The sequence below is a fragment of the Podarcis gaigeae genome (assembly GCF_964106915.1).
Source record: "Podarcis gaigeae genome assembly, chromosome: 11".
NCBI classification, from domain to species: domain Eukaryota; kingdom Metazoa; phylum Chordata; class Lepidosauria; order Squamata; family Lacertidae; genus Podarcis; species Podarcis gaigeae.
Window position 1 is genome coordinate 54,334,674 of NC_139687.1, and position 15,310 is coordinate 54,349,983.

At 44.4% G+C, this 15,310-nt stretch overlaps 1 protein-coding gene across 7 annotated transcripts in view; it reads left to right on the forward strand.

Moving 5' to 3' along the window:
• Positions 1 to 15,310, forward strand: part of MYO5B (myosin VB) — a 303,840-nt gene that overhangs the window by 182,025 nt on the left and 106,505 nt on the right. For all 7 annotated transcript variants that reach the window (XM_083702547.1, XM_083702549.1, XM_083702552.1 and 4 more), the window contains exons 12-15: positions 647 to 787; positions 3,288 to 3,410; positions 7,192 to 7,275; positions 14,009 to 14,161. In XM_083702547.1, coding sequence (XP_083558673.1) covers positions 647 to 787; positions 3,288 to 3,410; positions 7,192 to 7,275; positions 14,009 to 14,161 — 501 coding nt within the window. The remainder of the gene's footprint in view (positions 1 to 646; positions 788 to 3,287; positions 3,411 to 7,191; positions 7,276 to 14,008; positions 14,162 to 15,310) is intronic.

The following is a 15,310-nucleotide window of genomic DNA, read 5'->3' on the forward strand; positions in this document are numbered from 1 at the left end:
GGGGGGGGGGGGCAGAATGAGTTGGAAGGGACCCTAAGGGTCATCTAGTCCAACCCCCTGCAATGCAGGAATATGGAGCTGTCCCATGTGGGGATTGAACCTGCAACTTTGATGTTATCACAGCACTTTACACACAGCACTTACCTGTGGGGAAGAAGGCAACACAACTGTGCTTCTGGTTTCACTCTCAATGCCCATTTTTGAACAGACCCCATGCCTTGGGTGTCTGTCCCAGTGTGTGACCATTTGAGAATCAGACATTTGGAATAATAATAATAATAATAATAATAATAATAATTTTATTTATACCCCACCCATCCCACTTCAAAAACCAGGCTTGGGGCGGCTAACAACAAATTTAAAACACTTTAAAACACTTAATTCTAAGAGTATAGCATAAAATACAGTATAAAAACATGAATAACAATAAAATTCAAAATTCAAAGATCAATTAGATAATCCCCAGGGCTAGCTGGCTGAATTTAAAGCAGGCATTAAATCTAGAGAGTGACTAGGCATCTACTTACTGTCTGGGCTTTGAAAAAATAAAATAAAATCCCAGTAGGCCCTTGAGAACGTTCCTTCATTTATCATCAGATTAGTTTTTCCTAAATCCAGACAGACCTTTACTGTCTTTTCATTGCAGCATGTGTTTAAGCTGGAGCAGGAGGAATATATGAAGGAGCAGATCCCTTGGACACTTATAGATTTTTACGACAACCAGCCATGCATAGACCTTATTGAAGCCAAGCTGGGTATCTTCGACTTGCTGGATGAAGAATGCAAGGTAAGAAGAGCCAGAATCGTTCTTGGTCACCCTCCATCTATACGAGTGTCACGATAAGCAATAAGCTTTAAAGGCTTTTGAAAATTCTGCCTTTGCTGCTCCTATAATCCTCCGCTTAGCAGAGCAGAGCTGAGCAGTCCCATCCTTTTGCTACCTGACTTACCTGCCACACAGTTTGTTTGCTTGCTTGCTTGTTTTATGAAGGCAGCCCTGTATGGGGAAGTTTTAAATGTTTGCTGTTTTATTGCGTTTTTAATATTTTGTTGGGAACCACCCAGAGTGGCTGGGGCAACCCAGTCAGGATGGGTAGCAATAACAATACAGTCGTACCTTGGTTGACAAACAGAATCTGTTCCGGAGGTTCGTTCAACTTCCAAAATGCTCATGAACCAACGTGCAGCTTCTGATTGGCTGATTGGGCCCAAAAACAGTGCCAACAGCCGAAACAGACGTTCGGGTTCCAAAGAAGGTTTGCAAACCGGAACACTCACTTCCGGGTTTGCGGCGTTCGGGAGCCAAAACGTTCAAGTCGCAAGGCATTCGTCAACCAAGGTACAATTGGGAGAAGAAGAGGAGGAAGAGGAAGAAGAAGAAGTCTATAAACATGACTAAGTATAGGTCCAACTGAAAATATATGACAGTAATTAGCCCTGGATGCGGGTGGTGCTGTGAGTTAAACCATAGAGCCTAGGGCTTGCTGATCAGAAGGTCAGTGGTTTGAATCCCCACGACAGGGTGAGCTCCCGTTGCTCGGTCCCTGCTCCTGCCAACCTAGCAGTTCAAAAGCACATCAAAGTGCAAGTAGATAAATAGGTACTGTTCTGGCGGGAAGGTAAATGGCGTTTCCGTGCGCTGCTCTGGTTCGCCAGAAGCGGCTTAGTCATGCTGGCCACATGACCCGGAAGCTGTACGCCGGCTCCCTCAGCCAATAAAGCGAGATGAGCGCCACAACCCCAGAGTCGGCTACGACTGGACCTAATGGTCAGGGATCCCTTTACCTTTTACCTTACTCCTTTGAAATTAGCTACGGGTTTTTTTTGGCTGTTGGCTGTGCCTGGAAGCAGGATAGCACTTTCAGATTTCAGTAAGAGACACAGGGTGTGGGATGGCAGGGCATAAAGAATAAATTGTGCAAAACTCCATTCTTGTCAAATCCTCACATTTTAAGGATGTCGTGAGTAAACAAAGGTGGCATTATCTTGATTGCATGGCAAAATTTTATGGAAAAGCCTTTTCAAAAATAAACTTCGTTACTCTGTACAATAATTAAACAGAAGATAAAATAGGTCATCTGAGGTGTGTGGGATTATGATACAGAGAAGCAAAGGCTGTCAAGTTACTGCTGAAATACGTGTTTTCTGCCTAGGTGTATATCTGCTTTGAGTAATTAAGACACTAAGCGCTTTAAACTTAAAAAAGCTATTGTCTTTTAGTGCTGAGCTTTCTTGTTTTGCCGAAACACAGGATGCAACCCGAATGAATCAACTTTGTGCTTCATTTCTGCATAAATATTTGTTTACTGTTTTCTCAAGCGCTAGTAGCATTGCTGTAAGAGGTGATAATGGTGCAATAAAAGTTGTAAGGAAAATGTTGGGGTAAATATAAAAGTAAAACGCTCAAAACGTTTTATTCTCAAGCCACGAAAATCCTGACCAATACAAGTGCCCCAGTTTGCCACCAAAGATGCTTACCTATTTGGTATGTTGCTGGGGTGCTAGCATGTTTTGATGAGGTCTCAGTTCAGTCTCTTAACTACCTGCATCTAGGAATGGACCGATCAGTCAATATCTGGTCTGTACCAGTTTTGCATGTGTTAGAATAGACTTGCAGAGTTGGAAGGGCCCCTGAAAATTGTCTAGTACAATGCAGGAATCTCAACTAGATCATACATGACAGACGGCCGCCCAACCTCTGCAGTGGTTAGAGGGTTGGACTAGGATCTGAAAGATCAGGGTTCAAATCGCCAATCAGTCAAGCTCATTGGGTGACCTTAAGCGGTTACAGTCTTTTATAGCCTACCTTGCAAGGTTGTTGTAAGGATAACATGGTAAAAGGTAGAGCCATGCAAGTAGACTTGAGGTCCTTGGAGGAGAAGTGAGATATACATGTCCAAAACAGTTGTGTGCAGGGGTTTTGTCCTTGGGTAAATTTTACCAGAAAAAATACACTAATCCAGCTTGTACCAACTTGGGGTCTCCCAGATGTTTTGAACTACAGCTTCCATCAGCTAATGGGAGTTGTAGTTGAAGACATCTGAGGAGTCACAGGTAAGTGAAGGCTGGATTAGTGCAAGTGGTACTGATCGTGTCAACGTCGTGTATCACAAACTGCTGTAATCGTATCATTGCTACGGAACGAACTGGCAGTGCAAATCTTCATTCAGAACTGCCTCGACCCTAACAACATTTTGTAAAATCAGCATACGCCATGTGCTTTTATGCTGAATATTGATGTGTTTCTGTGTTAACACCTCTCGCTTCCCTCGCTTTCTTTCTTTAAGGTCCCTAAGGGAACAGATCAGAACTGGGCTCAGAAGCTGTACGATCGCCATGGCAGCAGCCAGCACTTCCAGAAGCCTCGCATGTCAAACATCTCCTTTATAGTTGTGCACTTTGCAGATAAGGTAATAGGAGCGGCTGGAGAGGGTCTGCATTCGGCTGCGTTCTGTGTGGCGATGGGCTGAGTGTGGTTTGTGGCAGCTGCTGAGAATGTGTTTACTTTCCTCTTTATCTTCAAATGCTCAGGCTAGTCTAGAATCATAGAACTGTAGAGTTGTGAGGAACCCCAAGGGCCAACCACCTGCAATGCAGGAATGAATTGAAAGCCTGCATTTGGGGGGTAGGATGGGAGCTCCAGCTCCAGCTGCTTCGTTCAGTTGCATCATGGTGAGAGCCACTATGGTATAGCAGAACTCCCTCTCTTTGGAACTGCCTCCCTGTTGACACCAGGCAGACACATTTGCTGTACAGTGGTGCCTTGCAAGACGAAATTAATTCGTTCCGCGAGTTTTTTCGTCTTGTGATTTTTTCGTCTTGCGAAGCACGGACTTTGGGAAAGCTTCAAAAATCACCAAAGTCTTCAAAAACCTCAAAAAAGGCTACCACACCGCGTGCTATGAGTTGCTCCTCGAAGTGAATGCACGGTTTTAAGAAAAAGGAAACAAACTCGCAAGACAAAGGAAACAAACTTGCAAGAAGTTTTCGTCTTGCAAAGCAAGCCCATAGGGAAATCCGTCTTGCGAAGCAACTCAAGAAACGAAAAACTCTTTCGTTTTGCGAGTTTTTCGTCTTACGAGGCATTCGTCCTGCGAGGACCACTGTACTCTTTTCAGCACCTCCTTAAAAAAGGTTTTTGCTTTTTCAAACAGAACGTCGGCATGAATTTCAGTCTGGTTTCATTGTCGATTTTAATTACATTTGAAGGTTATTTTTCAGCTTTGTTCTACTGGTAATTTCGTTGTTGCATTCTGAAACAGGGAGGCACTGTGGATTTTAAAGCTGTCATTTTTAATTACTACCTTTGGATATACATTTATACCTTGGGTTACAGATGCTTAGGGTTGCATGATTTCGGGTTGCGTACCATGCCGAACCCGGAAGTACCGGAAAGGGTTACTTCCGGTTTTCAGTGCTTGCACATGCGCAGAAGCGCTAAATCACACTTTGCGTATGTGCAGAGGCGCTGAATCGCAACCCCCGTGTGCGCAGCTGCGGTGCTGCGGGTTGCGAACATGCTTCCCGCACGGATCACGTTCGCAACCCGAGCGTCCACTGTAGTCTTATCTGATTTTATGGTGGTAGCTGCCCTGGGCACCCTTCAAGGAGGAAGGTGGGATATAAGTTTAATAAACAAACGAACAGACCAGGAAATAGGTAGGGCAGTTTTTAACAGCAGATTCAAGTACCTCGCTTCTTAGAAATGACTCTTAATTCATGCCAGATGGTTAAATTATAGGATCAGGGCCCCAAAACAGTTGGCAACCCTTTTCTAACTCTCCAGTCAACCTTGAAGCTGCCTCAGTATGCTTGGACAGGGTTCACCATCTCAGCCTAATGTACCTTGTCATCTCCCCCTTGATTCTCTTGTGTGCATTTCAAGTTATAATAATAGCAGACTCTCAAAGGAGCAGCTGCGAGGATGGGTGGAGAGAACCTACATACACAGTCTCTCTCCCACACTAGTGCCAAGTCATGTTCAGTTAAATGGGACAGCAGATTGATGGATGAGAGAAGCAATGGCCTAGGTGTTCACTGAGTAAGGCCCATCACTCTGGTCTGCTGCGACGGATACCTGGCGGCCTAGATGCAGGGCCATAATTATGTATTGATTGGTTAGAGTGATGGATACAAATCAGAGAAAAATAAGTCTGGAGCTTCTGCTATCAGATGCGGTTAAAAGCTCTTTGTTAAAGTTGACTGTCCTTCTTTGAAGGACACTTGGCCTTCTTAATGTCCCTCTTAGACTTCATTTCCATGGCTCTCAGACTGCACATGGAGGGTACCGTATTTTTCTCTCCATATGACGCACTTTTCTCCTCCTATAAAGTAAGGAGAAATGTGAGTGTGTCTTATGGAGTGAATGGCGCTGCGCAGAGAGGGAGAGCTGCGCAGCGCCCCTTCAGACACGCGCCTGCCTGGAAGCCGGAGGAGGAACAGAAGGGTCTCCTTCTGTTCCTTCTCCAGTTTTGCTTGAAGGGGCGCTGCGCAGAGAGGGAGAAGTGCGCAGCGCCCCTTCAGTGACGCTCCTGCCCTGGCTTCTGCCTTAGCTGCGCACAGCCTCTTCGGGCAGGGGGAGCCTTCATCCCGCTGCCCTGAAGAGGCTTGGCGTGGTTATCCCAGAAGCCAGAACAGCCACACACTATCCCAGAAGCCAGATCCCTCTTGCTGTTCTGGCTTCTGGAATTCAAAATATTTTTTTTCTTGTTTTCATTTCCCCCAAACTGGGTGCGTCTTATAATCTGGTGCATCCTAGAGAACGAAAAATACGGTATACCTGTTTAGTTCCAGCTGGGGGAATCTGAGCAAAAGAGGCACATTAGTTGGGGCTGATCTCCTGCGTACTCCCCTTCCCCCTCGTTCTTCATTCCTCAGTCCAGCTTTGGTTCTGGAAGTGATACCAGTTAGAGTAGATGTGCTTGTGAGCAAAAAACACAGTGGGAAAGTCAGTGTCAGGTGCAGAAAGGCTCCAACTTCCTATATTTGTCTGTCCGTTTTAGTCACAAAATGTAGACCTCCACTGCCAATTTTCATTGGACCATTGGGGCACACACAGATTTAAGTAAATGGATCTACTGCTGTTGCATGTTTGGATCTAAATTAGAAGGGCTCTGGGATTTTTGATAGGGAGAGGTAAGTGTGAAAAGAGTTCCATGGAGTGAAAATTTAAAAATTATGCAATTTTTCATAGTAACGATCCTTGAAAATAAGTCTGAGATACTTTATGGACTATTATTGCTCAATCTGTGATATCAAAAATATTGAGGAGAGATTCTAGGAGATGCTTCTAGCCTGCGAGTTTTAAAGATCTATTTCTCAATCTTTAAGATCTGCTTCTTAAAAGCTTGGAGACTAAGCTCAGAGCAAATAAGCATATTTTATGGGCCTCAATTAACATGTACAGTTTGCATGTGTTTTGAAAAGGAAATGAAAAGCAATTTCCAGAGAGGTCTCTAAATGTTGTTGATTATCCTTATAATTAGCTCTCTGTTAACGACTGATTTCCTCAGAGGCCTGGTTCTGGTTTCCTTGATGCCGACCTAAGAGAGATATTTATACTTTCCTTATTTGTTGGTTCAGACTGAAATGTGCTTTCTGCCTTAAGCTTTGAAGATAGATGGGAAAGAGCTAGAATTATTTGCCACAACAACAATAACCACCCCACTGTAAATTTCACTAGGTAACTTTTGTCCAGCCTTCTGCCTTAAACTAAGCTATTATCTGGGGAACGATTTTCTCTGTAAGTTTATGCCATAAGAACTTCAGAGGCTTAACAGTCTCAAGAGCACAGTTGGCTCATATTCAGGAAACATCTGCTCTATATAGCTCTTGTTTGTGTATTATTCCGTAGATTCATGTTAAAATCCTGACTTTTATAAGTTTCTGGTATTCAGAATCGCTGAGATACTGGAAGCAGAAAGGCAAGGAAGAAGATGGCTGGCAGTGTTTTGTGTGTGTATATATATGTGTGGGTCAACTCAGATTGAATTTGGGGAGTCACAAACCAATCACTTGAGGATTCCATCATGGGCATAGATAAGATTCAGGATGCCATCAAAACCAATGTTTTTGAAACCTTGTGGCTCATCTCTGTGTCTGTAAAAATGTCTGGGTGGTTTTTCGTTAGGATAATCTACATTCAGAATCTTAACTCTTCTCCCGCACCTTCTGTGTTTCCCTGTGTCCTAGGTGGAGTACCAGTGTGATGGATTTCTGGAGAAAAACAGGGACACTGTACATGAAGAACAGATCAATATACTGAAGGCCAGCAAGGTAAACTCTGAGATACCAGGGGGCGGAATAAACTTAAAACTGACATTCCAGCATCACTCATAGTTCCCTCTTAGCCTCCTCTTCTTGCTTCCCATCCTTAACGATTCGCTTAAGATTGAATTGTGGAGAAGAAGTGTCCATCTTGGTCTCATTAAAATAGTGCAAGGTATCATTGGCATACTACAATCTGCAAGAGTCCTCATGGGGGTAGAGGGCTCTTGAAGAGCTCACAATGACCAGATGTTACCAAATATTAGCTGATCCCCGGCCCCAAGGCAGCCAAGGGATGTACATTAACATTCTAGTTGGTACTCTTGCCTCCTGAGGTGTGGGTTCCTTGCTGCAGCTAGATCCTTCTGTGTTTAGCCTTCAGTTGTTGATACTTTACACGGGGTGATCCTTGTATATAAGTGGGCAAAACCATTCAAATTCTCAGTCCATCGTGCTGGGTGTCCCTCCAACCAGCCCTGTCTGATTCAATTGGCCTTGGCCATCACGGGGCAACATGCTCAAGGAGCACTGCAATGCACCTCCTCAGATGGCAGGTGGAATAAACCACCAGTAGCTTTCCCAGTGGTGGTAACCAGTGGAAACCCCAGTAAGGGGGCATTTCAGAAGGATGGAATGGAGCCAAACTGGCACAGGATCACTGCCACAGGGCTCTAGAAGCAACAATGATTTCGCGACTCCATCAAGCCCTTTGCTGCTGGCCAGTTGTCAGGGAACTGCCATCAGAGCCAAGGGTGGTGTTAAGGCTCCCCAATGACGCTGGAGAGGGAACCAGCAAGGGGAGAGGGGAAGCTTCCGCTGGGGAAGGAGATAGGCGTGACGCTAGGAAGAAAGGGGAGGCTGAGGGAGCTTCGGAGGGAGGGCTCCAAGACTGTTCTAGCGAGACCAGCGGGGAGAGCACAGAACCTCCGCTTAGAACGCCCACTCTGCGCAGAAAGCTTCCGCGCAGGGAGGCTAGGCGGAGACTTGGTGTCAAAGAACTTTTATGTTGGAAAAAGTTCAGGAAACGCCCACTGACGGATTCTGCCAGCGATTGAGACAGCCACGGAGTAGAGGCTGTCCAGCCGGGGGGAAAGTTTTAACCAAACAACTCAGCTTGCAGCAGTTTGCGGGTTACGCACAAGCAACCCCAACCCCACATTACACCAGTGGTCCTCAATCTTTTTTCCCTGGGCCACACTTTCAGAATGAAAATTTGCTCGTGCATTAGAAAACAGAAAGATACGACTCCTAGCAGGGCTTGATTTATAATGCAGAACGCAACTGCTTTATAATACGATCATGGGACTTCCAGAAAGTATAAAACAAAACAGCTACATAAGGACATGAATCCATCCCAAAATATAATTATAAATGGGCCTCTTAAGTATGTATATAAATTCAATGAAGGGTGTGAGTTTGCAGTATTACTTGATGTTCTTGCTCTCATTTTGAAAAGATATCTGTCCATATTCTATATACACTGTATATTTTTTTAAAAAATGATACTGCTTAAACCCCTATGGCTACAGTTAGAATTAAACATTTGTGTGCATGTGTGTGTGTGTGTACACACATGTGCAAAAACTGCAAAACTCAGCAGTTCAAAGCAAGATTGCCATAAACACCCTAGTGAGCCACAAACCATGTATAGTAAGACTTTGCATATTTTCCCTCTTTTGCAAATAGATTCCCCCCCACAAAGGGGGGCATGAGTCGAATGCGTATCCCCTAGAGCAGTGGTTCTCAATCTTGGGTCCCCAGATGTTTTTGGCCTACAACTCCCATGAGCCCTAGCTCACAGAACCAGTGGTCAGGGATGATGGGAGTTGTAGGCCAAAAACATTGGGGGACCCAAGGTGGAGAAAGATTGCCCTAGAGGTATGTGCTCCCCTTTCATCTGCTTTCAGTGGCTGTTCTCCCCAGAGAAATTCAAGGGCGAAAGTCCAAACAGAACTCCTGGAAAATCAGCCAGACTGGGAGGGCGGGCGGGAGGCAGCAGCAGGGGCAGCGAAGAGCTTCCCCCAAAGAGATTGGGACACAAGGCAGACTGCATGGAGCAGATAACACAGTTTAAATGGCAGGTTAATTTCACTTCATTGTTAGGATTCAGGTGCTCTGAGCCAGAGGAGCAGGGAGGAGATAAGAAGAGCCCAAGAAGGAACACCAAAGAGTTGGTGCGATATTGTGAACAAGATTCTATTCCAGTTAGCGGTGTGCGAGTTAAACAAAAACCTTTCTTGCAGTTTTGCAGCTTCTGGCTGGACAGATTTATTACTGTTGCTATGAGCTGTGGTGAACATCTTTCTCCTGAGCACAAAACAGTGGCGCTTGCCCAGATCCTGCTTCTGTAGGTGTATTAGTACAGATGGAATGAAGGGAGGAGAAGAAGCTTTTTTGCAGATAAAGGAGCCTTTCTTGCAGATAAAGGATCGGCCCTGTTTGGTCCTTTCAAGAAGCAAATCAGTACAGGAGAGATGTTTGCTCTGTTGCAGGAGACAAAAGGACTTAAAAATAAATTTAAAAAGCTGCTATCCTAAACACACTGGGTTGAATTCAGAGTCACACCATTTCAAAGGTTCCATCTCTGCAAGCATTGCGACCTGCCAAATCCTCACTTTCAATCGTCCCGCTTTCCCCTATCTGAGCACACAGCACAAAAATTGCAGTAAAACATCTCTGAAACACTTCCCCCACCACACCCTCGGAAATAGCCAGGTATGCCACAACAGAGAGTAAGTTAAGGGTCAAGAGAAGCTGTTCTGTGTTGCGTGGCACCACGATCTATTGCTCTTGTTTTGAAATAATACTTGTGATGCAAGGGACCTTGGAGTGCTTGAGTGCAAACATCTCTTTCATGTCAAAAGTGTTCATGTTCATGTAGAAGATGTGCACCTTGCGATGCTCCTAGGGGGAAATCCTTGGCGTTGTTTTTCCCCGCTGGTCTCAAATTCGCGCCTGGTTGTTCGTTATGGGAAAGCTGTGTGTCGCTTCCACAGTTATCTGGCTGCTGCCCTGCATGTGTTGCTCCAAAGGGGAGAAGGAACTGAAATGTCAGAAGAGTCCCTGAATAGCAGCATAAATTCTTTACTAACATAGAATTATAGAATCACAGAATTGTAGAGTTGGAAGGGACCACCGGGGTCATTTAGTCCTTCAATGCAGGAATCTTTTCGCTGAACATGAGGTTCAAACCAACGACCCTGAGATTAAGAGTCTCATGCTCTACTGACTCAGCTATCCCTCAGATAACAGGAAGCTCCACCTAGTCCAGCTTTCTGATTCCACAGTGGTCAATCACATGCTCCTATGAAACCCACAAGGAGAGCAATTTGTTGATGTTTAGTCGTTTAGTCGTGTCCGACTCTTCATGACCCCATGGACCAGAGCACGCCAGGCCCTCCTGTCTTCCACTGCCTCCCGCAGTTTGGTCAAACTCATGCTGGTAGCTATGAGAACACTATCCAACCATCTCGTCCTCTGTCGTCCCCTTCTCCTTGTGCCCTCCATCTTTCCCAACATCAGGGTCTTTTCCAGGGAGTCTTCTCTTCTCATGAGGTGGCCAAAGTATTGGAGTCTCAGCTTCACGATCTGTCTTCCTCCCAATGTTATTCCCCAGTATACTGCCTCTGATGTTGTCAGTAATATATCCATTGTTACCAGTCACCACTGACAGATGTCCTCCATCAATTCATAGTACATCTTGTGGCAGTAGCAAATTCCATAGTTTGAACTATGGGCTTTCTATTCTGAACTATGTGCTGTTTTAACTATTTGCTCTGTTACTCTTGCACGAGGTGAGAAGCTAGAACTCAGGGCTCCCTCACAACGGCCCTGTCAGGTAGGTGAGGCTGAGAGATAGTGACCATGTCCTGTCGCTAGACCTCCCTAACTTATCTGAAGCTGTTAGCCCAAGAGAAGCTTGCTGGAGGCAGGAGATAGGCAGACAAAAGGATTCTGTGGGCGGCTGTGATTAAAATAAAGCCCAGCAAGCATAAAACAAACACAGAGTCCTGCGTCAGGCCAGATGATGATAATACCATGCAAACAGATCCTTCCCTCAGTGGGATTTTGGCAGATATGCAAACAAGGTTCGGCTAATTAATCTCCAAGAAGAACTGACGAAAATTACAGTCCCGTCTTAATAAAGGCAGTGCAAAGGAGATTCTGCTTTTGAAGTTCCTTGTAGTTCTGATATGCATCTTGGGTCTGTGTTTTGAAATGGGGCTAATGGCATTTTCTTTTGTGACAGAAGTGCTGTGAGGTAGAGAGGTTTTTTGGGGGGGCGTGTCTGGGCTGTGCTTGCTGAAAGTAAGTTCTTCTAAATTATCTTCAATGTGTTTAGCCTGTGAAAGTTTTTCAAGTGTTTCCATGACGGCCAGAACTCTTCAGTAACTTTATCTCAAAACTATCTTATAATTGTGCATACCTGAAAGAGAGAGAGAGAGAGAAAGACATAATAGAATCTTAAGATTGTAGAGTAGGAAGGGATCTTCGCAGTCATCTAATCCAATCCCCTGCAATTCAGGAATCTCAACTAAAGAATCCCAGACAGGTGTCATTCAACCTCTGCTTAAAAGGGACCTCTCCTTAAAATCTTCTTATAAAAATCTCCGAGGAAGGAGAGCCCACGGCTTCCTGAGGGAATCTATTTCACTGTCAGAGAGCTCTTACTAGCACAGTGGTACCTCGGGTTACATACGCTCCAGGTTGCATATGCTTCAGGTTACAGACTCTGCTAACCCAGAAATACTACCTCGGGTTAAGAACTTTGCTTCAGGATGAAAACAGAAATCGTACTCCAGCAGTGCGGCAACAGCAGGAGGCCCCATTAGCTAAAGTGGTGCTTCAGGTTAAGAGCAAGTTCAGGTTAAGAATGGACCTCCAGAACGAATTAAGTACTTAACCTGAGGTACCACTGTAATATCCAAGGCAACACGATGACCAAATACAAAGATACGATATCAACATACACCCTTTGTATAATATGAAATATATGAAATCACGTAAACAGAAAACCTATGAATCTCTGAAAGTCACAAATTATGCACTCTTGGTGGATTCTCTTGAAAACATAAAACCAAATAAACATAAGTCTTAGAAGTCTCTGAAAGTCTTTGAAGACTATGCAAGTTTTCTGAAAGAAGCAATGTAGCAGTGACCACATACCGGTACCTTTATGACCACTGCTCCATAGCAATTGTTGTTATACTTTTCCAGTCACCGAATAGATGGGTTTATGAAGCAATTCTGTATCCTTCTGCTGTGCTGAAGAAGAATTCCAGGAAACAGTGGGTATATCCAGAATCACTGTTCACGTCTGTTTGCGGACCACTTCGGCAGTGTTGGACGCCATAAACAAAGCTTTACAGCCTATTTTCACCAGATAATAATCTGATACATTGCTTCTTTCAGAGACTTGCATAGTCTTCAAAGACTTTCAGAGACTTCTAAGACTTATGTTTATTTGGTTCTATGTTTTCAAGGGAATCCATCAAGAGTGCATAATTTGTGACTTTCAGAGATTCATAAGTTTTCTGTTTATGCGATTTCATATATTTCGTATTATATAAAGAGTGCACTGTATACACTATTGTATCATTGTATTTGGTCATCGTGTTGCCTTGAATATTACTACTATTGTTTGCAACACAGGGGTTATATTGTTTGGTTACTTGTTGTACCAAAGAGCTCTTACTGTCAGAACATTCTTCCTGAAGTTTAGTCGGAATCTCCTTTCTTGCCACTTGAAGCCACTGGTTCGAGTCCTACCCTCCAGAGCAGGAGAAAACAATCTTGGAGTATCATCTTCCATGTGGCAGCCCTTTAGATACTTGAAGATAGCTCTCATATCTTTTCCCACTGTCCTCTTTTCCAGGCTAAACATGCTTAAACTCAGTTGCTGGAGCATGAGACCCTTAAACTCAGGGCCATGGGTTTGAGCCCCACATGGGGCGAAAGATTCCTTGTGTTGGAGGGGGTGGCCCCATAGTCCCTTCCGACTTTTTGATTCTATGATCTACTTCCCTCAGTCAATTGTTACTATGGTTTTCTAAACCTCAGCCTTGTGGAGCAGAAGGTCTTGGGTTGAATCCTTGGGATCTCTATGGAGGGCTGAGGAAAAGACTTCTGCCTGAAACTGTGTAGATTGGGGGGGGGGTTCCCATCAGGTGGTCTGCAGCAATGTGTGTAAAAATACAGTTAAAAGTCACACAGCACCTAGCACAGAGCAATTACAACTGGCAGAAAAATCATTAAGTCGTCTGCCAAAAAACCTTCAGCAATTTCCCAGGGGTCTGTGGAGGGGGGAAAATATTTGAGAACCACAGGTGCGGCCTTGTTGCAAGGGTATATGGAATACCTGTGGTGGTCTTGCCACAGTCTGGCTTGGTATGAGGTAGCTTCTTGCGTTCCTAAAATGTTCACACACACCCCTTCTTATATACTGTGGTCTCAAAGGAATTGCACCACCAAACCAGCTAGCAACAATTTATTTTATTTATTTATTTTTAAAAAGGAACCTCCTTAACATCAGGTCTCCTTTGGCTCTAAGAGATACAGAAAAATAATTGCATTTGGTATGGCAGTTCTCACCGGGCTGCATTTAGCATAGCACTGTTTAAAAACCTTGCCTTTCAGCGAGGGCTCTGAGCGTGCCTTTACTGAGCAGGAGGAGCCAAGCCTGTCTTCCTGACCACCGTAGCAAGAGCACTAAACAGTCCAAGCCTTTCTTCCTTCTTTGCAGTACCCCATGGTAGCCGACTTGTTTCATGATGGGAAAGACGCCGCGCCGGCTGCTGCGACTGGAAAAGGAGCTTCCTCGAAAATCAATATCCGCTCTGCCCGTCCAGCTGTGAAAGCAGCCAATAAGGAGCACAAGAAAACAGTTGGGCATCAGGTAGGAAAACATTCTCACACACTCTTGGTGGAACTTTTGTGTTCCCATTGCAGCATTTGTGCTCTTTATAGGGACGTGGGTGGCCTAAACCACTGAGCCTCTTGGGCTTGCTGATCAGAAGGTCAGCGGTTCAAATCCCTGTGACGGGGTGAGCTCCCATTGCTCGGTCCCAGCTCCTGCCAACCTAGCAGTTCAAAAGCACACCAGTGCAAGTAGATAAATAGGCACCACTGTGGTGGGAAAGTAAACAGTGTTTCCATGTGCTCTGGTTTCTGTCACAGTGTTCTGTTGCACCAGAAGCGGTATAGTCCTGCTGGTCACATGACCCGGAAAGCTGTCTGTGGACAAACGCCGGCTCCCTCGGCCTGAAAACGAGATGAGCGCCTCAACCCCATAGTTGCGTTTGACTGGATGTAACCGTCCAGGGGTCCTTTATCTTTTTACCTTTTATTCGTACTCTTTGTCACACCAAAAACGTAAGACTAAGTGAATAACCAACACTGAACACTACTGCTTGGATGAATTTATTTACTTAGGTTCTGCTGTCAATTTTAGGTATTTCTCCCCCCCCCCCCATACTTTTTATTAAATTCTCAGTTTTACATTTTAGAATATTCATTTAAACAACCGTAAAATATCAATGACTTCACTTCTACTCTTTCCATGGTTCATTTTCCATAACATAAATCCCTGCATATTTTATGCAAACTAAACCATTGAGTATTCCATTATTCCATTAGTCCATCCATCAAAACTTATTTACACTGTTGAATTTATCTTAATGCTGCCACGTTTTCAAATATACACAATTTCCCCCAAATATACTAAAATAAATCAATTTATTTATTTTAGTATATTTGGGGGGAAATTTAGGTATTCCCCTCCACCTGCCACCACCTTAGTATTTAGGGTGATTTGGCCTTTCTTTTGCCTTCTGCTTAGATCTGGGGGCAGGAGATTTTATTAGGGCACAAAACCACTCCAGTTACCATTCTAAGGGTCAGATTTCTTCCATTTGCTGACCATGATACTTTGCTTCCAGATGCTTCATTGGAAGAGATTCATACATGTAATAAATATTAAGTGGGTGGTGCTGTAGGTTAAACCACAGAGCCTAGGACTTGCTGATCAGAAGGTCGGCGGTTTGAA